At 44.9% G+C, this 27,155-nt stretch overlaps 1 protein-coding gene across 10 annotated transcripts in view; it reads right to left on the bottom strand.

Moving 5' to 3' along the window:
- Positions 1–3,795: 3,795 nt before the first annotated feature.
- The window catches only part of DDHD2 (DDHD domain containing 2), a 79,153-nt gene continuing 55,793 nt past the window's right edge, over positions 3,796–27,155 (bottom strand). For 5 of the 10 annotated variants that reach the window (XM_075601225.1, XM_075601235.1, XM_075601227.1 and 2 more), the window contains 12 exons: positions 26,436–26,577; positions 24,067–24,275; positions 23,221–23,291; positions 22,974–23,096; positions 20,681–20,779; positions 18,705–18,824; positions 18,193–18,348; positions 16,531–16,633; positions 13,411–13,575; positions 12,497–12,653; positions 11,288–11,421; positions 9,053–9,745 (listed from right to left, as the gene is read on the bottom strand). In XM_075601225.1, the coding sequence (XP_075457340.1) occupies positions 11,340–11,421; positions 12,497–12,653; positions 13,411–13,575; positions 16,531–16,633; positions 18,193–18,348; positions 18,705–18,824; positions 20,681–20,779; positions 22,974–23,096; positions 23,221–23,291; positions 24,067–24,275; positions 26,436–26,577 (1,427 nt within the window). In that variant the 3' untranslated portion in view covers positions 9,053–9,745; positions 11,288–11,339. Of the gene's footprint in view, positions 3,820–9,052; positions 9,746–11,287; positions 11,422–12,496; positions 12,654–13,410; positions 13,576–16,530; positions 16,634–18,192; positions 18,349–18,704; positions 18,825–20,680; positions 20,780–22,973; positions 23,097–23,220; positions 23,292–24,066; positions 24,276–26,435; positions 26,578–27,155 lie in introns of those variants that run through there. The other 5 variants (XM_075601229.1, XM_075601230.1, XM_075601233.1 and 2 more) reach the window with 5 other exon arrangements.

Raw genomic sequence — 27,155 nt, 5'->3', positions numbered from 1 at the left:
AATACCCTGTGACGTGGCTACTACCGTCGCTGGGGAGATGGGACGTGATCTGAAGTGATGGCGGATGGAAGATCACCAATGCCCCTTCCTGTCATCAGTGACAGAGCAATCACGTGGCTGCTTTGGAGAGTGGTCACGTGACCGTGAGTGTGGGAGGGGCCACGGCATTCTGGTCCCACTGCAGCACCTCCGGCACTCAACGGGTTTAACCGAAATTGTATTAAAAAGGTATAAACTGAGAAAATGCCTTTTTTTTATTAACACCTTAATGCAGCAAGATTCCAGTATTATATAACGTTTTTGGTCTAATTGAATCAGCGTTAACCCAGCATTGGTTGTATTGCAGCCTTGGGAGACATACCTATTCTTACAGTGTAAGCTGTGGGGTTTATCAAGCTCTGATTCAGGTACACTGTGAACCAAGCCTGTTTGCATATACAGAGCTAATACTTGATGAACACAAATCTAAGTGATTAGGCTGCATTTAGTGTACAAGAGTACTCCCTCTACTATGAGATAGTGGCTATGGTATGACCGAATGGATCGGAGGAGAAAATAGTGTTTTTGCTATTAGTCCTAATATACTGTAGCTATCCGGAAGCTTTTCACTCTCTTTTCTTCATACTTCCTCCGTGGGGATATTTTTCATCATTTTAACCATTTAGTGTGTAATTATTCATGTAAGAAAACTTTTTTGTTTTGGTCGCTCTTATTAACCCTGTTTTGGATCTGGCTGTTGGACCACAGGAGGGCTATTTAGATTTTATTATGTGACTTATGGCAATGAGAGCAAATAGTGGGGTTCTTTGAGCCCTTTCTTTGGGTTCTCTCTGTGTACTATATTATACACCTCTCTTGCACCTGCCTTTTTAGCCATATAGGACGCAGATATATAGGAGAACAGTCTAATTCATCCAATGTGGATTGGATTGGATAACGAGAATGTGTGTGGGATTGGATAACGAGAATGTGTGTGGGATTGGATAACGAGAATGTGTGTGGGATTGGATAACGAGAATGTGGGTGGGATTGGATAACGAGAATGTGGGTGGGATTGGATAACGAGAATGTGTGTGTGGGATTGGATAACGAGAATGTGGGTGGGATTGGATAACGAGAATGTGGGTGGGATTGGATAACGAGAATGTGGGTGGGATTGGATAACGAGAATGTGGGTGGGATTGGATAACGAGAATGTGGGTGGGATTGGATAACGAGAATGTGGGTGGGATTGGATAACGAGAATGTGGGTGGGATTGGATAACGAGAATGTGGGTGGGATTGGATAACGAAAATGTGGGTTGGATTGGATAACGAGAATGTGTGTGTGGGATTGGATAACGAGAATGTGTGTGGGATTGGATAACGAGAATGTGTGTGTGGGATTGGATAACGAGAATGTGTGTGGGATTGGATAACGAGAATGTGTGTGGGATTGGATAACGAGAATGTGTGTGGGATTGGATAACGAGAATGTGGGTGGGATTGGATAACAAGAATGTGGGTGGGATTGGATAACGAGAATGTGTGTGGGATTGGATAACGAGAATGTGGGTGGGATTGGATAACGTGAATGTGTGTGGGATTGGATAACGAGAATGTGGGTGATGTCGCCAATGATTATTTTCCATTCCAATCATCCGAGAATATTCTGACAAATTCAAAGAGATATGGAATACGTGGCTGGGTTACAGTAAGACACGAAAAAGAGATTTGGAATCCGTGGCTGGGTTACAGTAAGACACAAGAAAAAGAGAGTATATTGTGAGATGGGGTAGGAGGGGAATATTTCTAGCGACGTTCAGATCTATGATATTATAACTGCAGGGAAAAGGTTACTAACTGTGTATAAAAAACAATATTAAAAAGGAACTGGTATAAATTGGGAATGTATCCCGACACCGTGTGCGAGATCTACCGTCTGACCAGATCTTCAATTAGACCAGGCCTGCCCAACTCGTAAAGCGAGAAGGGCCGAACTGCTCCAAGGAAAAAAAATTTGGGCCGCACGGGTTAAATCATCACCATCATCATCTCTCCTCATCATCATCATCCTCATATCTCCCCCAGAACCCCTCACTACCAATCTTTACGATACTCCCCATCTATCTCTCATACCCCCATCTCTCCCCCTCACCCACACAATACTCCCCTCCACATCAAACATACAATACCCCCCTCCACATCCCCCCAGCCCATTCCATGTCAGCATCCCCCCCCCCCACAAGTCAGCTTCCCCCCATGTCTCTCTTCCCTCAATATGACTCTCTCCCCCTCCCCTTAATGACACTCTCTCCCCCTCCCCTCAATATGACTCTCCCTGTCCCCTCACAATGACTCTCCCCCTCCCCTCAATGTGACACTCTCCCCCTCCCCTCAATGTGACACTCTCACCCTCCCCTCAATGTGACACTCTTTCCCCCTCCCCTCAATATGACACTCTCCCCCCCCTGCAACTCACATCACACCCTCCCCCTGCAACTCACATCACTCTCACCCTCCCCCTGCAACTCACATCAGTATCTCCCCCCCTGCAACTCACATCACTCTCACCCTCCCCCTGCAACACACATCAGTATCTCCCCCCCCCTGCAACTCACATCACACCCTCCCCCTGCAACTCACATCACTCTCACCCTCCCCCTGCAACTCACATCACTCTCTCTCCCCCCCTGCACCTCACATCACTCTCTCCCCCCCCTGCACCTCACATCAATCTCTCCCCCCTGCACCTCACATCACTCTCTCCCCCCCCTGCACCTCACATGTCAGCAGCCCAGCCCCCCCCAACCAGGCCGTTTTTCTTTCTCTCTCTCTCTCTCTCTCTCTCTCTCTCCTCTCTCTCTCTCTCTCTCTCTCTCTCTCTCTCTCTCTCTCTCTCTCTCTCTCTCTCTCTCTCTCTCAGATCTGCTCAGCACATCCTCTCCCCGGTACTAAGCCCCGCCCCCTGCATGCTCTGACCTCCCCGGCAGCAGCCTGTTATTGAAAAAAATAAAACACACGGCTGCTGCTGCCCCCGCGCACCGCAAAACCTGGGAGGGAGAGGCTGGGAGGGAGAGGGAGGGGGCTGGGAGGAGAGATGAATCGCCGCCATTTTTTTAAAACTTTTTTTATTTATTTAATTAACTGACGCCCGGCCAGTCATCACGGGCCGGGCCGCACAGAGAGGCCAGACGGGCCGTATGTTGTGCAGCCCTGAATTAGAGCAATACGTTGCTTCCTTATTATGCAAAGTAAGGTTTATATGTTTATTCTTCCAATGCTTTTTTTTACATGCTTTTGTCTAATCGGTTAGGCTCAGTTCTGTGTCATTTGTTGAGGTTATTGCATATGTGGTATATTATTACTTAGATTGTAAGCTCTCTTTCCAATTGTCACTTGTATGTCTGAAGCGCTTATTCACATTATGTGTTACAGTTAGGTCCGGAAATAATTGGACACTTATACAAGTTTTGTTATTTCGGCTGTATCCAAAATAAATTCAAGTTACAGTTAAATAATTAATATGGGCTTAAAGTGCAGTCTATCAGCTTTGATTTGAGGGTATTCACATCCAAATTGGAGGAAGGGTTTAGGAATTACATCTCTTTAATATGTAGCCCCCTCTTTTCAAGGGACCAAAAGTAATTGGACAATTGACTCAAAAGCTGTTTCATGGACAGGCTTGGGCTATTCCTTCGTTATTTCATCATCAATTAAGCAGGTAAAAGGTCTGGAGTTGATTCCAGGTGTGGCATTCGCATTTGGAAGCTGTTGCTGTGAACCCAAAACATGCGGTCAACGGAGCTCTCTAGGCAAGTGAAACAGGGCATCCTTAGGCTGAAAAAAAAAGATAATCCATCAGAGAGAAAGCAGGAACATTGGGAGTGGCCAAGTCAACAGTTTGGTACATTCTAAGAAAGAAAAAAAACACACTGGTGAGCTATGCAACACAAAAAGGCCTGGACGTCCACGGAAGACAAGTGGTGGATGATCGTAGGATCCTTTCCATGGTAAAGAAAAACCCCTTCACAACATCCAGCCAAGTGAAGAACACTCTCCAGGAGGTAGGCATATCATTATCCAAGTCTACCATAAAGAGAAGACTTCACGAGAGCAAATACAGAGGGTTCACCACAAGGTGCGAACCATTCATAAGCCTCAAGAATAGAAAGGCCAGATTAGACTTTATTTATTATTTATTTATAAAATCTTTTACCAGGAAGTAATACATTGAGAGTTACCTCTCGTTTTCAAGTATGTCCTGGGCACAGAGTTAAGACAAATAATACATGGTTACAAATACAGTTACATAAATGAACAGGGTATACATTATATACAAGACACTGCATGCACCGTTAAAGAAAATATATATTATGAGCGTATGAAACAGTTACAGACCAGATTCAAAGGTGTGACATGCAGGCAAAAAACCGGGCGCTTACCTTAGGGTATTAGTACAGGGTAGAGAATAAAGTAAAATACTTATCCCAAAACCAATGGATGTAGTCTTTCACAGTGCAATCCGTGGCTTGCGATGAATTCCTCTGCTCGACCCCAGAGAGGGGTATCCAAACCCTCAAGGTATGGGAGAACGAAAAGGAAAAAAGGGGGAGCAAAGGATTAGATGGACCTATATTAACATTACTAAGATGACTTCATAGCATATCTGGCTGTTTAATAAAGGTGGGGTGACGAAATGACGGTATATTATAATCCAATACTCACACGGCCCTGTGTGAGCACATATGTGTAAGGGTATCTTGTTCCTGGTATCCACTTCTTAGCCCAAATGTTGTTCAGATGAAAGGGGGGGGTTTAGAAGAAATAATCATGTACTACTTACACGGCCATGTGTAAGCTCAATCCTGGGAGAGAATAATGTGGGGTTGTCTGATGGACCCGTCCGTGGTACTTCCCGTGGCAACGTGTAATCAGCTGCTTGCGGGCAAAGTAATTGCTGGCGGTTCCCCTTCCCTCACACGTTCCAATCCTCCCCCCTCCCCGATTCAGGAAACGGGGATGCGTGGGGTAAAATGATAGCAGGGCGTCAGTTACAGTCTTCAATTAAATGAGCGTTTTATTAAACATTTTAAACAGAACAAAAGACTCACAGAATAATTTTTAGAGCACCCCGTGGCACTCCGATCAGCGTGGCTGCAGGTCAGAAGCAGACATCGCTGGAGAAGGAGTTCGCTAAAGCTCAGAAGGCTCTCAGCAAGAGCAAGAAAGCCCAGGAGGTGGAGGCGCTGCTGGGGGAGAACGAGATGCTACAGGGGAAGCTGCACAGTCAGGAGGACGATTTCCGGCTGCAGCCACGCTGATCGGAGTGCCACGGGGTGCTCTAAACATTATTCTGTGAGTCTTTTGTTCTGTTTAAAATGTTTAATAAAACGCTCATTTAATTGAAGACTGTAACTGACGCCCTGCTATCATTTTACCCCACGCATCCCCGTTTCCTGAATCGGGGAGGGGGGAGGATTGGAACGTGTGAGGGAAGGGGAACCGCCAGCAATTACTTTGCCCGCAAGCAGCTGATTACACGTTGCCACGGGAAGTACCACGGACGGGTCCATCAGACAACCCCACATTATTCTCTCCCAGGATTGAGCTTACACATGGCCGTGTAAGTAGTACATGATTATTTCTTCTAAACCCCCCCCCTTTCATCTGAACAACATTTGGGCTAAGAAGTGGATACCAGGAACAAGATACCCTTACACATATGTGCTCACACAGGGCCGTGTGAGTATTGGATTATAATATACCGTCATTTCGTCACCCCACCTTTATTAAACAGCCAGATATGCTATGAAGTCATCTTAGTAATGTTAATATAGGTCCATCTAATCCTTTGCTCCCCCTTTTTTCCTTTTCGTTCTCTTCAAAGGTGTGACAGCCTTAGATTTGAGAGAATTTAGACTGGTGGTGGATGTGAGAGTCTCTGGTAGGTTGTTCCAGTTTTGGGGTGCACGGTAAGAGAAGGAGGAACGTCCGGATACTTTGTTGAGCCTTGGGAATATGAACAGTCTTTTGGAGTCTGATCTCAGATGATAGGTGCTGCATGTGGTAGGGGTGAGGAGCTTGTTCAGGTAGCTGGGTAGCTTGCCCATAAAGAATTTGAAGGCAAGACAGGAAAGGTGAACTTTGCGCCTAGACTCAAGTGATGACCAATCTAGTTCTTTGAGCATTTCGCAGTGATGTGTGTTGTAGTTGCATTGGAGAACAAAACGACAAATTGAATTGTAGAGGGTGTCAAGTTTGCTAAGGTGGGTTTGAGGTGCCGAGCCATATACTATGTCTCCATAGTCAATTATTGGCATTAGCACCTGCTGTGCGATACGCTTTCTGACCAAGAGACTTAGGGATGATTTGTTCCTGTAAAGTACCCCCAGTTTGGCATAGGTCTTGGTTGTCAGGGTATCAATGTGCATCCCGAATGTTAAGTGGGAGTCAAACCATATGCCCAGGTATTTAAAACTAGTAACAGGAGTTAGGGTGGTGTTAGCGTTGGTTTTAATCTGGAGCTCAGTCGCTGGAAGCTTTAAAAATGTAGTCTTGGTCCCAAATACCATTGTTACAGTCCTGTCAGTTTTTAAAAACAGTTTGTTTTGGGAAATCCAGTTTTCGAGTCTCAAACAGTCAGACTGAAGTATGTGTTGAAGGTCAGAGAGGCTATGGCTGTGTGCATATAGGATTGTGTCATCTGCATACATGTGTATTGAGGCTTCCTGACAAGCTGTGGGAAGATCATTGATGAACACTGAGAAGAGTAGGGGGCTCAAGAACAGAGCCTTGCGGGACTCCACAGGTGATATCCAGGGGGTTGGAGTTAGAGCCTGAGATGGACACATGTTGGGATCTACCTGATAGGTAGGACTGAAACCAGTTTAAAGCATGCTTCCCTATTTCAGAGCTCTGGAGTTTGTTAAGCAGGATAGCATGATCAACAGTATCAAAAGCCTTTGCAAAATCTAGGAATACTGCACCAGTGAGTTGTCCCCGTTCAATTCCACACTGAATTTCATTGCAAACTTTTAGCAAAACAATATCTATTACCAAACAATATCTAAAAAAGCCAGCCCAGTTCTAGAACAGCATTCTTTGGACAGATGAAACCAAGATCAACCTGTACCAGAATGATGGGAAGAAAAAAGTATGGAGAAGGCTTGGAACGGCTCCTGATCCGAAGCATACCACATGATCTGTAAAACACGGTTGAGGCAGTGTGATGGCATGGGCATGCATGGCTTACAATGGCACTGGGTCACTAGTGTTTACTGATGATGTGACAGAAGGCAGAAGCAGCCGGATGAATTCTGAAGTGTATAGGGATATATTGTCTGCTCAGATTCAGCAAAGTTGATTGGACGGCGCTTCTTCACTTTACAGATGGACAATAACCCAAAACATACTGCGAAAGCAACCCAGGAGGTTTTTTTAAGGCAAAGAAGTGGAATATTCTGCAATGGCCGAGTCAATCACCTGATCTCAACCCGATCGAGCATGCATTTCACTTGCTGAAGACAAAACTTAAGGCAGAAAGACCCACGAACAAACAACAACTGAAGACAGCAGCAGTAAAGGCTTGGTAAAGAATCACAAAGGAGGAAACAGTGTTTGGTTATGTCCATGTGTTCCAGACTTCAAGCAGTCATTGCCTGCAAAGGATTCTCGACAAAGTATTAAAAATGGACATTTTATTTATGATTGTGTTAATTTGTCCAATTACATTTGAGCCCCTGAAATAAGGGGCGTTTGTGTGAAAATGGTTGCAATTCCTAAACGTTTCATACGATATTTTTGTTCAACCCCTTGAATTAAAGCTGAACGTCTGCATTTCTATTGCATCTCGGTTGTTTCATTTAAAATCCATTGTGGTGGCGTACAGAGCCAAAATTATGAAAATTGTGTCAGTGTCCAATTATTTCCGGACCTAACTGTATATTATTATGTCATGTGTATTAATGCTGTGACGCTTTATGTAACATGGATGGCGCCATATAAATAAAGATATACATACAATATGCTTACACCTTGGGATATATAAAGATAAATTGGGAAACTGTTCCCCAGCGGAGAGGTAAAAGTTGATATTACAAGATGTGGGAGACCATGTATCTCTCTCTATATGTCGAGATTAAAACATTAAATTCTCTCTGCACTGCGAGTGGTGTCAGCAAAACATTGCGTAAGGCTAAAGAATCACTAAACAATTAGACTTGGATATTCCTATGGATTTTTGGCAAAACAATATATATTGCCAAGAGCTCAGGGGACAGTGAAAGGGGACAGTGAAAGGGGACAGTTGAAATCCTTTGACAAGAGCAGCCTGTATCTTATATTCTGTGGGAACTCTTAATTTAAAGGTTTGGCTTTTCCCCCCTACATTTGCGAACAAGCATCTCTGACTGAAGCAGAGCCCCCAGGGTGTTACATACTGTAGCCAGTACATACTGTCACTTTAATGGAAATCCTATACGCGGTGCTACGTGACACTGGGGGATTTTGTGGGATCAGCTGCACAGGTTGTGAGGCCATTTGTAAAAAAAATGTTATAACCCCTGCGACGCAGTAAGAAATACACATACAGACACTGAATGAGAAAGTCCTCTTAAACTTCTGCTAATCCAGACACAATATAATAAAGTCACAGAGACAACATTTAAAAAACAAACAATTATTTTAGTTTAATAGATAGAACAGCTCTTGGTGTTAATGTGTCCTATCATAGTCACTGTAAGATGCTGTAATACTAATGCAAGTGTGTGTTACACATAATGTACAAAATTGAAGCACTGTAAGCGAAGCAGCACTGACACACACACACAAACGTGACCACACAGGAAATTGTGCAGATTGCATATTTTAACTATACAAAATTATTCTATAGATGGTATTTAAGTTACGTTTCTGTTAACGGTAATATGGAGCAATAGGAGGAGTTATAGGGAGCAATAGGAATTATAGGGAGCAATAGGAATTATAGGGAGGGATTATATGGAGTAATAGGAGGAGTTATAGTGCAATGGGAGATGTTATAGGTTTTTTTTATGGAGCAATAGGAGCAATAGGAGCAATATGGAGCGATGGAAGAGGGACAGGGAACCAATATTTGAGCAAGAGGAGGAGTCAGGGAGGCGTCATATGGACCTATAGGAAGAAATTAGGTATAATTATTAAAGATTCTATACATATTTACCATTCAACCCCTATTTTCTTGCCACTACAGTGGTTAAATAGTGTGTGAAATCCTATTAAAAACTCTATGTAAACCGTGATAACACCACAACATTAAACAGGCATAAAAAAAATGTTTGGCGTGAAGACCAGCAATTCATGTGTAGCTGTAAAGTGACCTGGAAGTCCCTGCTAGGCAGTAACAGGAATATTATGCACACACCAGAGCCTCTCCTCGTCCTGTTGGAAAAGGTTACAATTACCCCGACAGCTCCAGAAAGGGATGCGATGGCTGCAGGATAAGCCCTTATCCTAATGCACCTGGAACAGAAAAACAAGCAGCCCTTTGGTTTCACAGCCGCATTTAAATGCTTCAAACATATTCCTCCTCCAGAAATCTTCTTTACTTTCTGTTTTTCACCCCAATCCAAAATTTCACTACCAAATTCATCCGCTGTTTCCAATCCCAGAGAAACATCCACGGCAAATCATTTTTGTTGGGCCTTTGAAATATGGCTACAGCTGTGAATTTGCCAAGAAATGTCCTCTAACTCAGTCCAGCTTTGGTTTGCTGCAGCATGCTGACCTGTTAACGAGAGCAGCGCATGTTGTACATTCTGAGGTATTTGTTTCTAGGCTTTTGGGACTAAAACCTATTAAACATCCTATACTAGGAAACAGACTTTAGAAATGGAAGGGGTTACATGGCTGAGTGCTTTCACTCTAGGATTCCAATATGCAGTTTGCAACATGAAGTATAGTTCTAATAAGGTGAAAAGCATTTATACCAATGATTTTCAATCTTTTTTTTTCTCTCAGGGAACCCCTAATCATAGTGCTCAGTTACAACAGGACAGGGTCACAGAAAACACAGAACAGAGAGCATCACAAGAGAAAGAGACAGACAGTCACAGGAAACGCACGCGCGCACCACTCTACTGTCCATGCCGCTTCCTCCTCCTTTGCTTGGCCACACCCCGCTCCTGACACCTTCTCCTGATTGGCTGCATTACCCAGCAGCAGCCAATCAGGATAGAGGAAATCCTGCAGCCCCCTTTTGATCCTCTCGTGGAACTCCGGGGTACCACGGAACCTCGGTTGGGAAACACTGACTTGTAACTGCAATGTAACGCCTCCTGTCTCACTTTGCAGGTGCAGGAGAGCGCTGCCTCCAGCAGGAGGGGGGGAAAAGCTACATTTGGGATATAGTGTACACTGCAATGCTAAATAGGGGTAAATCCAGGGATTTTGAGAAATTTTACAACCCTTATCATCCATTATTGTTTCAGTGATGTCACCATGTTTCCTTACAAAAATTAGTAAAATGGATTCATAAAAATGCCATAGAGAAAAGTTTAGATTTATATGGGACTAAGCATAAAATGAGAGCTCGGGATTTAATATATTCAATCAGAGCGTCCGAGGGCGTCTGACAACTTTTAGGAAATTGGGAAATTGGCTTTTTACATGGGATGAAACCCCACAATATTACACCGTTACATAGGAGATGAGGTCGAAGAAAAGACATATGTCCATCAAGTTCCAACTGCTGCTACATTTAGACGAATATTAGAAATAATAGAATGGGATTGGTCCACACTGGGGCCTCAACCAGTGGCTCGTGATTGGCCCGACTCAACATACGAGGGTGGAAGAGAGGGGGAGGGTGTTTGACATCACAAGTGGGGGGAGGAGCCTTAAATCTGCCCAGCAGCCCTAGATGGGAACAGTGTGTTGCTGTCAACTCTACTACAAGTGACTCTCCTCACACTTCACCAGGGGCCCAGCCGACGCCTGTGCCCCCCTCACTGCACATGCAGCGGAAGCCCAGGCGCCTCCCACGGGATTAGAAGCCCAGTGGGGGCCCTGCCACGGTTTGCCCTAGATTGATAAGAACAGTCTTGCGCTTTTGAAATCACAACTGTATTATATATCATATATAGGGGGCAAGTGTCCTTTTTCTGTGTAGGGCTTCCATAATATTAATGTGGCTCACTAAATGTTATTGAACTTTGCATGTGGCTCACGGGTGACAAAAGGTTGGGGAGCACCGGGTTAGGATAAAGGACCTGAGGGTTTTACGGGAGTGTGTGTGTGTATAAACCTGGGAAGGAGAGAGTGCACTCACCAGAGAGACGTCTTCTTAACCCCTTCACGATGGACGAGCTGGCGGTGCACGGTTACAGCAGTGGCTGATCCATGTTGATCCCCATAGTGTGATATATCTCCTTCAGGAATAAGAGTGCTGTATCTTCAGAGGCCCTGTAGTAGGAGCAGTCATCTTATATTTAATGTCATTGTTACAGTACAAAAATCAGCCTTATACAGAGATGTGCATAACAAATATAAAGCCCTCGGTCTGGGGTTTGACCTCATGGCATAAGAGTGTCCTTTTAACCCTCTCCCCGTTTATTGGGGCTCTAGAAATAGTTGGAAGGGTTGACAGAGTACCCCATAAACTATAGGCTTTTGTAGACCAATGTTAGCAGTCAGCGCACCAGGCTCCCAAACCAGGATTTAAAACCAGCTGATACCAAAGGTGCTTTTCATTGTTTTTTTAATTAATTCATGCTCACATTTTCCTCCACACAACGATCTGTACAAATGCATATAAAAACCTACACGGAAGACCCTCAACAAACCCTAGGATGGCATTTATGCAACCGAGGTGCGGACAAATGTTTCCGCTGCTCCCTGTGATTGGATTGGTACTTGTCGGATTGTGACCTCATTTGATTGAAGCCTTTATTTTTGGTGTGCAATTGTTCGTCTATATGCAGTGCGGTTTATGGAGGTTTTGGTGTGGGAGAGGATAGTGTGTTTATTACATAAAAATGAAAACAAACAGTTTAAAGTATTTGTTTTCTGGTATAACCAAGTGCTTTTTTAGGTGTTCTTTTTTCCTTGTGTTAGTTCATATTGTGTACCCCCCAGCACCACCACAGGTATCATTTTCTTGAGGTTATATTCCTGCATGCATGGAGGTCTGGTTACCTATATACACTATTACTTCTTTGTTCTGATACCTTTTATTGGAGTTTTTTCGTGGAGCAGGTTTTTCTCTCTCGCTATCCGTAGATAGATGGTGAAGATAAGAGAGAGAGATATATTTCTCTGTATACCACACACACACACACACACACACACACACACACACACACACACACACACACACACACACACACACACACACACACACACACACACACACACACAATAATGGTACCCGATAAAGAGCACAGAGAGCGTCTGAAACATGAAATGCTGTCCTAGGGCTTGTTGTGTACAAGACAATCTCATTGTATACGGAGGGCAAAGCATATGCGCTCTGTGTTACCAGTAACAGAGGTGGCTCTGCAGGGCGAACAGATACTCATTGAAGCTCTCGATGGGTTTTTCCTGGAGAACGTAATCGAAGCGCTGTCCCCCGTTCAACATCCCCACATGGATATGCTGAGAATCCGCCTTCACGGGAGATTCATCTGATCTCATAGCTGTATGAAACCACAACAGATTAAAAAGGGTTATTTACTGCTTACTCAATACACTTCCACCATATAACCTCCACTCCCAACATTATATATAACCCCTCCCTATAACTCCTCCTATTGCTCCATATAACCCCTCCCTATAACTCCTCCTATTGCTCCATATAACCCCTCCCAAGAACACCCTGCCCCATATAAATCAATGTGTTGCATGACTCTTTGGCAGCAAAGTCCCCAGTAGCAAAGACACATCCATATCAAATCATTTCCTAAAATATGGCCACTGTTGTGAACCTTTAAGAAATCCCTTACACCTCAGCTTTAGGATCGCTGCAACATTGCTACCTGATTTAGGGCTGATCCCCTAACGAGAGCAGCACGTGTTGTACGTTCTATTTGGGATGGGTCGTTGGGGTTCAACTTTTGGGGCTAAATCTGAAAAAACTTAAAAATGTTATACCACAAAATAGACATTACAGATACCGGGGAAGGTGTTGCGTGGCTGAGGACTTTCACCGTGACAAATGAAAAGTCCACTATATGTTGCCAGGAAGGACTGTGGTATTTAAAGCAGCAATCATACAGTAAGTGTTTGAGGAGTAGAACCCACAATTTTCTGTGCAGATTTTAAGAAAACGGTGGCCATTTTTAAAAGCACTGCCAAAAAAACTGATATTACAGAATATTCCTTGGACACCGGGAAAAAGTGAATGGAAATTCTACCGTGTTGAATCTAGATGAGTGCCAAGTATGTCTAAGTTACCGGCTTCTCCCTCCATCGTCATGGGGAGGTCGGAATCCGGCAGCGCTGCAGCCTCTGCGGTGGGCGGTGGGAGGGAGGGCAGAGGGGGCCGGCTGATCGTCTGCCAGGCTGTCCGGAGCGAGCCCAGGATGTCGGTGCCCATCCGCGTCAGCCCTTCCTTCAACTCTGCGGGACACACAAGCAGCTTATCATCAACAGGCCTATAAAGTGGGTGTGTGACCCATCCCCAGCTGTATCTCCCTGTCCAGTCAGATTGCACACCAAGCCTGTAAAGAGGTTACTATATTTATTTATCAAATGTTTTACCAGAAAGTAATACATTGAGTTACCTCTCGTTTTCAAGTATGTCCTGGGCACAGAGTTATAATGACAAATATACGATTACAAATACATAGTTACAATGAGTGAAATGGGTTATACAGTACATTATATACAAGACTTTGCATGCACAGTTAAAGATCATATATATTATAGGCGTATATAGCAGTTACAGACCAGATTAAAATGTGAGACAGCTTTAGTTTTGAAAGAACTTAAACTGGTGGTGGCTGTGAGAGTCTCCGGTAGGTTGTTCCAGTTGTGGGGTGCACGGTAGGAGGAGGAGGAGGAACGGCCAGATACTTTGTTGAACCTTGGGACCATGAACAGTCTTTTGGAGCCAGATCTCAGATGATAAGAGCTGCATGTGGTAGGGGTGAGGAGCTTGTTCCGATATAATGGTAGCTTGCCCAAAAAGTATTTGAAGAAGAGATTAACTTTGCGCCTAGACTCATGTGATGACCAATCTAGTTCTTTGATTATTTCGCAGTGATGTGTGTTGTAGTTGCATTGGAGAACAAAGCGGCATATTGTATTGTGGATGGTATCAAGTTTCCCAAGGTGAGTTTGGGATGCCGTGCCATATACTATGTCCCCATAGTCTATAATTGGCATCAGCATCTGCTGTGCAATGTGCTTTCTGACCAGCAGACTTGGAGGATTTCTACCTAAATAGTACACTTAGTTTGGCGTAGGTTTTGGATGTCAGGGTATAAATGTGCAACCCAAATGTTAAATGGGAGTCAAACCATATGCCCAAATATTTGAAACTAGTAACAGGGGCTAGGATAGTACTAGCGTTGGTTCTCATCTGTAGCTCCTTCATTGGAAGCTTTAGAAATGTAGCCTCGGTTCCAAATACTATTGTTACAGTCTTGTCAGTGTTTAAAAACAGTTTTGGGAAATCCAATTTTCAAGTCTCAAAAAGTCAGACTGAAGTATGTGTTCACGGTCAGAGAGGTTAGGGCTCTGTGCATATAAGATTGTGTCATCCGCATACATGTGTATTGAGTCTCCCTTACAATCTGTAGGAAGATCATTAATGAACACTGAGAAGAGTAGAGGCTACAGAACAGAGCAGGAGGGGTTAAGAGTTAGTATCCAAGGGGTTGGAGTTAGAGCCGGAGATGGACACATGTTGGGATCTACCTGATAGGTAGGACTGAAACCAGTTTAAAGCATGCTTCCCTATACCAGAGCTCTGGAGTTTGTAAAGCAAGATAACATGATCAACAGTATCAAAAGCCTTTGCAAAATCTAGGAATACTGCACCATTGAAATGTCCCCGTTCCATTCCACACTGGATCTCATTGCAAACTTTTAGCAGGGTAGTTACGGTGGAGTGTTTGGGGCGAAAGCCAAATTGGAATTGGCTAGGGAAATTTGTCTTGGTAAAGTAATCACTTAATTGGCAGCGAACACATTTTTCCATGACTTGGGTTAGTATTGGGAGAAGAGAGATTGGCCTACAGTTTGAGACTGTGTTTTTGTCCCCACTTTTGATGATTGGGACAACTCTGGCAGTTTTCCAGGTCTTAGGGATATTGCCTGAAGACAAAATATAGTTGATTAGGGAAGCAAGAGGTTTGGCGATGGCTGGGGCACCAAGTCTTAGGCTTTGTCCCCGCATGCTACTGCAGTGCCCGCTGTGGCGGACGCTGCAGGGACGAGAGCCCTCCCCTCAATGGCGCCGGGCCCGCTGCGAGGGGGGGGGGTCGCAGCGCTGTGGCGAGAGTTTCTCCTGAGAGCAGGACTCGCGACGGAGCGCTAGGCCACGCCCCCCCGGCGGTTCAGCCAATGAGGGCGAACCTGCCGGGTGACGTCATGGCCGCGCCCCCGTCACTCCCCCCGGTCTCTCTTCCTGAAGCTCACTGCAGACCGGGGAATCGGCTGCACGCGCCACACGCCTTGCGGGCGCGCATGCAGCGGAGGCACTGGGACCTTAGCCTTAGGAACTTTGATTGCAGTAGGTCAGGTCCACATTGGCTGCTTAGTTTTAATTTGAGGAGCACTTGTGTAATCTCTTCAGATACTGGGACAAATTAAAAACTAGTGATTAGGAATAAATGCTACCGTAGGAATTGTTTATATACTAAAATTACACTTTGGCAAGAAGTGCAGTGATCTATAAAAAGAAAGTTATTAATCAATTCTAAATTCCGAGAACACTATTTGTTATTAAAAGTGCACGGCTAAGTAAGAGGACATTGGAATTTGATAAGCTGTAATGATAAACATATTTAGTGATAAGTGCATTGTAATATAGAAGGAAATTATATTTTAATTTTAAAATAATATACACTTTTTTTTATATATTTATTTTACACGAAATTCACGGCCGATTCCTCCAAGATGCAATCCCACATAACCGGCCAGGAAACAGGAAAGCAGTTTCCCTGAACAAATATAACCGTGCTAATAGCACATGTATGGGAAAATGAATGACACATTTTTCAGGGCCTCTGAATGGGAGAATGTTCATCAGGCCATTGTTTCCTTTCCCCTTATCCTCAGAGAGTCATTAAAGACAAGGGGAGCACACATTGACAGACATAAGGGAGCAGCCAGAGGAACTCAAACCTCTCCCAAGTCTCAGCTCAACGGGTTTACAAAACTATCTTTAAATAATGTAAAAATATTTATAGGCGTCATGTCTGCGCAAAAAGTGCAATCAACCACCTAGCTGTAACGCATTAAACATGTAACTGTCATAAGTACACTTTGGTCCTAGGAGGGACTGACCCCTTTAAGGTGTGATAGCCTATTATTAACAGGTTCAAATTAGGTAGTAAACAGTGTTACCTAAATGCATCCTCTTCCTGCCCTTATGATGAGGGATCAGCATGGGCTCAAACTCATGATCACTCAGCACCATCGGCTCAATCCTATATGCCACGGGGTCAAACTGGGATCACAGTGAAGAAAATTATACTCATATATGAAAAATATTTTTGATAAACAATAAAAAAAACTCACATTACACATTGAGACCACATCAACTTCAGCCCTTGCTGGCCCACTGCTGGATGAAGGGCTCCCCAATGATCCTCCAGGTACTGCGGTTGCAAGCCTCCCGTCTCCATGTTGCACACACACATTTTTAAATGCCATCCTCCCATATTACTTTTGGTCATTGTCTTGGTCTTTTAATCTCTTGGAGTCCGGTCAAGTACCATCTTTGTCCAACGATGATCCTTTCTTCTTGCGATATGTCTGGCCCACGGCCATTTTAAGTTCTTCAGCCTTGTGATGAGACTTTTTCCTGTCTTTTCAGGTAATAAAACACACCCACACACACACACACACACACACACAATGCAATGTGAAACTTAGACCTAAATACATAGATAATTCAGAGGCTTCAGACATGGTTCCAGATCCCCAAAAGTGTGCTAATCACGCCTTTACTCCCACTCACTTGACAGAGTAAAGGCGTACTAAAGCTTAGCACCCTTTTGTGGATCTGGTCCATAGAGCGATGTATGCTGGGTATTACACCAAAAAACAGGAAAAAGAATGAATAGGTTCAAAAGCAAATTTTAAAACATCACAAGGGTGAAGAAATTAAAATGCAGTGGGCCGTAAATATCACAAGAAGAAATGACCACTATACTTCACTACTTCACTGGATTCCAAGAGAGATCAAAAGACCAAGACGACTAACAAAAAGAAGATAGGAGGAGGAAATCAGAGAATTTGTTAGAACAACGTGGAGAAGAGAGGCTTGCAACTGCAGTACCTGGGAAATTATTCAGCAGGGCTGCTGATGTATACATGTATACACACACACACACACAGTACAGTGTGCGTTTGTATTTGTACATATTGCTATAATAATGGCCTATATACAGTATATATATATATTTCTATAAATAAGTGTGTATGTGTGTATGTGTGTAATATATATATATATATATATATATATATATATATATATATATATATATATATATATATATTTATATTAAACCCCATCCTCATTACATAGCCAGTTAACCAACCCCACACTGATGAGACCCATTAAGGTCGAAACGGCTGTCTGTGGGTGGGTTTTCTGGCTATGCTTAAAGCTGTGACCATGCAGCAATCTTAAGCCTATAGGGAAACCATGTTAAAAATGGTTTTGAAGCAAAAGGTGACACTGTGTTCCCATTTGCATGTCATTTCCCAGAATCCCTTGCTGCAGTGGAAGCGCTGTGTGCTGGGTGATAATGGTGAAAGGTGGGGTTGCAGACCTGTCTAAGACATGCAAATGAGCATACAGTAATATTTCCATTTGATATATATCAGACAAGTGTGCTTGAATAAATATATATGTCTGTCTGTTATACATAGAGGTAGAGAGAGCTTGAGTCAAATCAGATCATTCAATTTCTAAAAGTGAGGCACCTGCAGATTATAGGGCTATAGGGAAAGCAGCGTTCTGATTGGTCAGTGTCACAGTGTCACAGCTCTGATACCTACAGGGTGGTATATGTTGAAGAAGTGTTTGCAGGTGGGGAACTGGTATTTTGGATCGATCCTTTTTAAACCCCGCACGGTCAGAAACATCCCGATGGGGGATCCCCAAGCAAAGAAGATCACTGGGTGGAAGTGGAGCTGGGGGTACGTGACAGAGACCTGAAGAGAGAGAGGGAGGAACCCTGTGAGAACCCAAAATCACCATCAATCAAAGGGAGCAAGGTCAGAACCTAAAACAGAAAGGGTCACCCTAACTCTGCCCCTCTACTATAAATTATATTATAAAGGGGAAAACTCAAGAAATGTAACACATCTACCACACCCAATTATCATGTACCAGATGGAAATAGGTTTTACAATTCACTCTCAGACTGTCCTGGGTTTATATCTAATGCAGTGTGACCTCCTGACTGGAGATTATCAGGGACAGGCTCAGACAGTCCTGGGTTTATATCTAATGTAGATGATTGAGTGGGATCATTTAGGATTGTAAAGCAAAATATAATTTCTCTCACCTGCCCAATCCCAACGTCAAGATACTCGTAATTCACCAAGGTGAGGGTGGTGCCTGACGCCAGCGGGGGCTGTTTGGCGTCAGGGCTCAAGGCTGTTCCATGTGCCAAGTAATCAGAATCCTACAGGTAGAAAATACACAGCACTTCTCACAGCTTAACAATGTAGCCCATCTTACAATGTGTGTATATTTACAAACGTGTGGTGGTGCTGCTATACATACATGTGTATGTGTGTACAGTACACGTGGAGAATATATAGTGACCGCCACAGTAAGAATGAGCAGAGGAGACAGGACAATGACAGCAGGATAATGATACAGCAACAGCATGTAGCCTAATTAAATAGAGAAACCTCTAACACGTGTTGATGAAGCGCCCCATGCGAGAAACGCGTTGGAGGTCTCGCTTGGTTGCTGATACATATGCTGCCAGGCTATTGATGCACGCATTCACTAAGGGAGTGCCTCTGGTGCCGCGGCTGTCTGCCCGTTCCTACATGGTGACCTCAGGATCTCTGTGAGTTGCAGTCTGTCCCTACACCCTCTGATTTACATCTGTGTATTTGTGCTGCCGCTGCAATCTACCACATAGTGGTCGGACATTCCTTTATTCCAGGGTCATGCTGTTCATCATCCCTGCTTTATTCATTAGTCCAGGGTTCTGTCGCACCTGCCATTGAGGTGTTTCCTCTCTACATTTAATGATGAATGATGGTAACAGTGAGAAGGATCAGAGGGGACAGAGAGACGGGGCAGTGACAGAGAGACGGGGCAGTGACAGAGAGACGGGGCAGTGACAGAGAGACGGGGCAGTGACAGAGAGACGGGGCAGTGACAGAGAGACGGGGCAGTGACAGAGAGACGGGGCAGTGACAGAGAGACGGGGCAGTGACAGAGAGACGGGGCAGTGACAGAGAGACGGGGCAGTGGCAGAGAGACGGAATGTGCTTTTATGCAAGACTTCTAGCTAACCCGACTGCTAAAACTCTGACTCAGGCCCTCATTCTCTCACGTCTCGATTACTGTAACCTCCTGCTGTCCGGCCTTCCTGCCTCTCACCTGTCTCCCCTACAATCTATCCTAAATGCTGCTGCCAGAATCACTCTACTCTTTCCTAAATCTGTCTCAGCGTCTCCCCTGCATAAACCCCTCTCCTGGCTTCCTAACAAATCCCATATGACACACACAATTCTCCTCCTCACTTTTAAAGCTTTACACTCCTCTGCCCCTCCTTACATCTCAGCCCTAATTTCTCGCAATACTCCATCCCGACTCTTGCGTTCTGCTCAAGGATGTCTTCTCTCTACCCCCTTTATATCCAAAGCCCTCTCCCGCCTTAAACCATTCTCACTGACTGCCCCACACCTCTGGAATGCCCTTCCCCTCAATACCCGACTAGCACCCTCTCTATCCACCTTTAAGACCCACCTTAAGACACACTTGCTTAAAGAAGCATATGAGAAGCTCCATGGCGGATACTATACACCTCACACATAAACCCTGGCCCCCTTGCAGACGCACTTACCAGAACGCCGTCCTACGGTCTCTGTACGCTCTTCCTACCAACCAATTAGATTGTAAGCTCTTTGGAGCAGGGACTGCTTTCCTAAATGTAACTATTATGTCTGAAGCACTTCCAACCTTTATGTGTTATTTGAGTTATTTGTTATTTATATGATTGTCATGTTTACTACTGCTGTGAAGCGCTATGTGCATTAATGGCGCTATATAAATATAGACATACATATATACAACCCCTTCAGTGCCAGAGCCCATAATACATCGATGGCCCCTCTGGTACTGAATGAGGTTGATATATTTCAAAAGAATGAAATGTCTCGTATGTTTATACAAAGGTATTCTATGGCTGATTGTATCTTGCATCTCATGGCCCCCTTTTCCCTCTGCTAACCCCTTTTTCTGCTTCATGGTCCTTCATTTTGGGTGGGATTTTTAAAGATGGACACTCTGTATTACCTGTTGTCGTCGTCCTCTGTACTTTATGTAGTTTAGGATTTTCTTCCGTGGTCCTAATGGAATTCCCACATCTTTCAGGTCCTTTTCTGTGCAAAAAACCTTCAAACAGACAGTATAGTGTAAATAAACACGCTGCTCTGTATAATGATGTGAGTATCTCTATCCACTTCCAGCTCCTGATAACGAACATGCTGCTCTGTATAATGATATAGAACCAAAATGTCCAAGTGCACCAATATGTGTATTAAATTATGATAGTTGAATCAACATTTTTTTTAATTTATATTCACTGTGACTAATATATGAACCACAGATAAATTACTATAATGTGCATAACGTTTGCGTAATGATAAAATATATAGAAACACCACAAATGCAATGTGTATTCATTATTAAACTTCTCTTTGAAGTGGAGGGTCTGCTGCTGTACTGAAGCAGGCTGGGGCAGGATATCGCCAGCTAGATAGAAAAACAAAGAAAAAAGCGCAAAACCCTCAGTGTAGTAAATAAAGAGAAAGTTTTATTAAAATAATAAAGTATGATATGCACGTACAGTATAAGATAAAAATGGGCATGTAGGTGTAATAACCAGTTTAGAACAGACACTCCCACGGCTGCTGCACAGGATCTTAATACCCTTGTCGTCTTCCTTCAAAGGCTACGATTTGCCAGAGATTTTCACCCCCACACTCCTGGGCAGCTGAGGTAAGTGGGGGGTATTCGCCAGAGGTCGCCTTCCCCGTTAGTTTTATTCTCCCGGGCACTAGAGGGGCGGAAGGGGGAATCCCTCACACCGTTAAGCCGTCAGGTCACCTCATACGGTAAGGAGCACCGCTACTCGTCCCCGCATCCGGTCACCAGATACTCCGTCCGAGTACTGCTCCGTCGAGGAGAGGGAGGGGGAATTCCTCACACAGGTTGGCTGATGAAACACCAAGTGACGTGTAGCGTGTAACAGGCAACAGCTGTTCACAGTCGTCATTGCAGGGGAAAAAAACTGCTTGTTCTCAGCGTTCTCACGCCCCAAACACAGTGGAGGAAGCGGCAAACCAACAGCTAGTAGAAGCGTCTGTTTAAAGTTGAAAGTCCAGAAAAGGCTCAACTGAGCTTGAATTGCCTAATGTCTGTCAGGTCACTTCATATAACAAAGAACTCCAACGCATTTTGTGACGCTGTCACTTCTTCAGGGAACCACGTTGGAGTTCTTTGACCTGACCGAATGACCTGACAGACAATAGGCAATTCAAGCTCAGTTGAGCCTTTTTTGGACTTTTCCTGCAATGACAGCTGTGAACAGCTGCAGCCTGTGATGTGCTACACGTCACTTGGTGTTTCAGCCAACCTGTGTGAGGGATTCCCCCTTCCTCCCCTCTGTAGTGCCCGGGAGAATAAAACTAACGGGGAAGGCGACCTCTGGCGAATACCCCCCACTTACCTCAGCTGCCCAGGAGTGTGGGGGTGAAAATCTCTGGCAAATCGTAGTCTTTGAAGGAAGACGACAAGGGTATTAAGAACCTGTGCAGCAGCCGTGGGAGCGTCTGTTCTAAACTGGTTATTACACCTACATGCCCATTTTTATCTTATATACTGTACGTGCATATCATACCCTTTTTTATTTGATAAAACTTTCTATTTTATTTACCACACTATGAGGGTTTTGTGCGTCGGTCTTTGTTTTGTTTTTTTTTACTGTATATTGATGCTGCGTATCTCCATACACTTCCACTCCGTTAAGATCATGCTGCACTGTATAATGATACTGAGTAGCTCCATACACTTCGACTAAGATAAGATCATGCTGCACTGTATAATGATGCTGAGTATCTCTATACCAAGGGTGTGCAAACTGGGGGCGCAAAATTTTCTTGGGGCTGCGAGATTTTTCTGGGGGGGGCGCGGGCGGTTACAGAGGCCCCGCGCTCTTACCCAAGGCATTAAAATTAAATGCCGGGGGATCGCACGAGTCCTCTGGAACCTCAACATACCTTGCATCAACCAGCGCCTGGAAGCATCTCCATGGCAACGCAGCATCACTTGACACAGCGGGGTCATGCGGCGTAACGTCACACGCACATTGCCACAGCAACGCGGCAGGGTCACGTAATATTACATGACCCCGCGCGTCATTTGATGCCGCACAGAGCGATGGGGGGAGGGGGGGTGAGGCAGGGGGGCGCAGGAGCAAACGTTTGTGCATCCTTGCTCTATACACTTCCATCCGCTGATAATGAATATGCTGCATTGTATAATTATGTAGAGTATCTCTATACACTGTAAATTATGTCAGTATTACCAGGGCTTCTATGTCCACCCTCTCTCGCTCAAACACATCCAGGAATTCCATGAGTTCCAGCTCTTGCAGAACATTGCGCAGTGTCGGGTTCTCACCCCGTGGATCTGCGCCTGGTGCCGCCGCCTGTAACAAGGTATAGTAGGTCTTTATAAACTGGTGAACATTTAACTGGAGGTTTTAATATCTCAGCAGGAAAAGGGGTTAGGTCCCTAGATCAATACAAGCCAGCCTGCTTCTTACACGTTACCTTAGTCTTGCTCTGATGGCTCTGTGAGGGATTGTGCTGGTTGGTGAGTAGATCAAACAGAATGAGTGATCCTATATAAAGCAGAGACAGAAGGTTACCTTGTTCGGGTTTCACTCTAAATGTACACTATATATAATTATAGACAATCTGAAACGGGATTATAGCACCAGCAGTGGACGCACAATGTAAGTGAAAGTGTGGGGTTTATGCATTCATACAATACCAGGTAACCTGATGTTTCAGGTCCCAGGGGGGAAACCTTCCTCAGAGTTTTATAATAAACGCACATTGGCTTTCACTTACATTATGTGTCCAGTGCTGGAACTATAATCTCGTTTAAGATTGTCTGCCGCAGTGTTATTCCTTCATCTGCCGTTCACTGAATCACCATATAAGGCCAGGAGACTATAGTGAGACGGCCATTTGGCTTTGAATCTCTCTATATATTTATATGGCCAAAAAGCACAAGTACAGTGTGTGGGTCTGTGGATACTAATATATCATTGTGTATCCATCTTTAGACTATACATATCAGTGTGTGAGTGTGTGAGTGTGAGTGTGAGTGTGTGTGTGTGTGTGCATCACTATGTGTTGGTGAATCTATTAAACACACACACACAGTAAAAGTGGGACTCACTGGTTGAAGTGTCTTCTAGATACACACAAACATGTACACATTTCACACATATAGAGCGTGTATATGTCATACAGACATACAAAATCTTAGTTTAACCCCTTTACAGAATTGCAAGAGTGCCAGCAGCACACTGCAAAGCGGGTATTACCCATTGTTGCGAGAAAGACAGTGATACTCAGCACTCTTTAATGGTGACGGCCTTAATATACCGAGGCTGTGTCCGGTCACAGAAACGCGTCCTGTGAATGTGGGGTTCCTCTCCTGAAAGAGTTGGTATATACGATTCATCTCCCCGCACACAGTGTCTAAGATGGACTGACAGTACGTGGGGCTGTTGTAGAAGAACAGGTCCAGCAGAGTCTCGTTGGTGAAATGGCGCAGGCGGCTAATGCTGGGGAGCGTGATCCTCTGGATGTCACTGGAGAGAGGGCAGAAAATTAGAGAGGAGCAGCCCTAGAGGCACCTTCTCTTTAGAGATAAGGAGGAGTGTTACAGACACGATTTCAGAATAGGTTTGCTAGGCTATGCCCCAATTTACAGCCTACAGCAACCTATGCAGCCTGGTACAGCCTAGTGCCTTGTGTAACTCACACAGACTGGCACAGCCTGGTACAGCCTAGTGCCTTGTGTAACTCACACAGACTGGCACAGCCTAGTGCCTTGTGTAACTCACACAGACTGGCACAGACTGGCACAGCCTAGTGCCTTGTGTAACTCACACAGACTGGCACAGCCTGGTACAGCCTAGTGCCTTGTGTAACTCACACAGACTGGCACAGCCTGGTACAGCCTAGTGCCTTGTGTAACTCACACAGACTGGCACAGCCTATACAGCCTAGTGCCTTGTGTAACTCGCACAGCCTGGCACAGCCTATACAGCACAGCCTTGTGTAACTCACACAGACTGGCACAGCCTAGTGCCTTGTATAACTCACACAGACTGGCACAGCCTATACAGCACAGCCTTGTGTAACTCGCACAGCCTGGTGCCTTGTGTAACTCACACAGACTGGCACAGCCTGGTACAGCCTAGTGCCTTGTGTAACTCACACAGACTGGCACAGCCTAGTGCCTTGTGTAACTCACGCAGCCTGGTACAGCCTAGTGCCTTGTGTAACTCACACAGACTGGCACAGACTGGCACAGCCTAGTGCCTTGTGTAACTCACACAGACTGGCACAGCCTAGTGCCTTGTATAACTCACACAGACTGGCACAGCCTATACAGCACAGCCTTGTATAACTCACACAGACTGGCACAGCCTATACAGCACAGCCTTGTATAACTCACACACACTGGCACAGCCTTGTATAACTCGCACAGCCTTGTATAACTCGCACAGACTGGTATAACTCGCACAGACTGGCACATCCTGGTATAACTCGCACAGACTGGCACAGCCTATACAGCGCCGCACAGCCTTGTATAACTCGCACAGACTGGCACAGCCTATACAGCACAGCCTTGTATAACTCGCACAGACTGGCACAGCCTGGTATAACTCGCACAGACTGGCACAGCCTGGTATAACTCGCACAGACTGGCACAGCCTGGTATAACTCGCACAGACTGGCACAGCCTGGTATAACTCGCACAGACTGGCACAGCCTATACAGCGCCGCACAGCCTTGTATAACTCGCACAGACTGGCACAGCCTGGTATAACTCACACAGACTGGCACAGCCTATACAGCGCCGCACAGCCTTGTATAACTCGCACAGACTGGCACAGCCTGGTATAACTCGCACAGACTGGCACAGCCTGGTATAACTCACACAGACTGGCACAGCCTATACAGCGCTGCACAGCCTTGTGTAACTCGCACAGACTGGCACAGCCTGGTATAACTCACACAGACTGGCACAGCCTATACAGCGCCGCACAGCCTTGTGTAACTCACACAGACTGGCACAGCCTGGTATAACTCACACAGACTGGCACAGCCTATAACGCGCCGCACAGCCTGGTATAATTCGCACAGCCTGGTATAACTCACACAGACTGGCACAGCCTGGTATAACTCACACAGACTGGCACAGCCTATACAGCGCTGCACAGCCTTGTGTAACTCGCACAGACTGGCACAGCCTGGTATAACTCACACAGACTGGCACAGCCTATACAGCGCCGCACAGCCTGGTATAACTCACACAGACTGGCACAGCCTGGTATAACTCACACAGACTGGCACAGCCTATAACGCGCCGCACAGCCTGGTATAATTCGCACAGCCTGGTATAACTCGCACAGACTGGCACAGCCTGGTATAACTCGCACAGCCTGGTATAACTCGCACAGACTGGCACAGCCTGGTATAACTCACACAGACTGGCACAGCCTGGTATAACTCACACAGACTGGCACAGCCTGGCACAGCCTGGTATAACTCACAGACTGGCACAGCGCCGCACAGCCTTGTGTAACTCACACAGACTGGCACAGCGCCGCACAGCCTTGTGTAACTCACACAGACTGGCACAGCGCCGCACAGCCTTGTGTAACTCACACAGCCTGGCACAGCCTGGTATAACTCGCACAGCCTGGCTATGTGTGGCATTTCACAGAGCTTGCACTCACTTGTCCACTCCGGTATCATCGGCGTGCAGAGCACTGTACCAGTTCACAGGGAGGAATTCTATCCGTCCGACCTTCTTCTGATCCAGGGCCAGCTTGAAGTGAGCTTGCAGCAGGTTTAGAGACACCAAGCGGAAATCATTCACTTAGGGCGGAAGCAAACAGTACAGTGCATCATTTTTAAATACAGATTACGCATGTTTATATATGAGAGTGTGATTATACAAGTATATTTATACGAGAGAGAGACAGAGAGAGAGACAGAGAGAGAGACAGAGAGTGTGTGTATATAATAAATATATATATTATCAAAAATGAATAGACGATACCGTTCTGTGGCTAACAAAATGCTTTTATTTGTGCGAGCTTTCGAGATACACTGGTCTCTTCTTCCGGCACACACCTATTGTAAAGCGCTGCATAAATGTATATTTACATACATACATACACCACTAACATTCAGGGACTATATAACACCTCGAGTCATAAATCGTATAGTGCACAGGGGGGAGGGATAGGTTTCAGTCACAGATAACATTCCTAGATGCACTGTTTTTAAGTTAAACCTTGCCTGCTTTATTCATTGTAACACCGCTGGAAGAAGAGATAAGTGTATCTGGAAAGATTACAGAAATAAAAGCATTTCCGTCTATTCATTTTTGATTATTAAACTTGGCTAAGAAGGTACAGATATATATATATATATATATATATATATATATA

Source organism: Ascaphus truei, chromosome 5, assembly GCF_040206685.1.
Source record: "Ascaphus truei isolate aAscTru1 chromosome 5, aAscTru1.hap1, whole genome shotgun sequence".
Lineage (NCBI taxonomy): Eukaryota > Metazoa > Chordata > Amphibia > Anura > Ascaphidae > Ascaphus > Ascaphus truei.
This window is presented reverse-complemented; position numbering and strand designations above follow the sequence as displayed.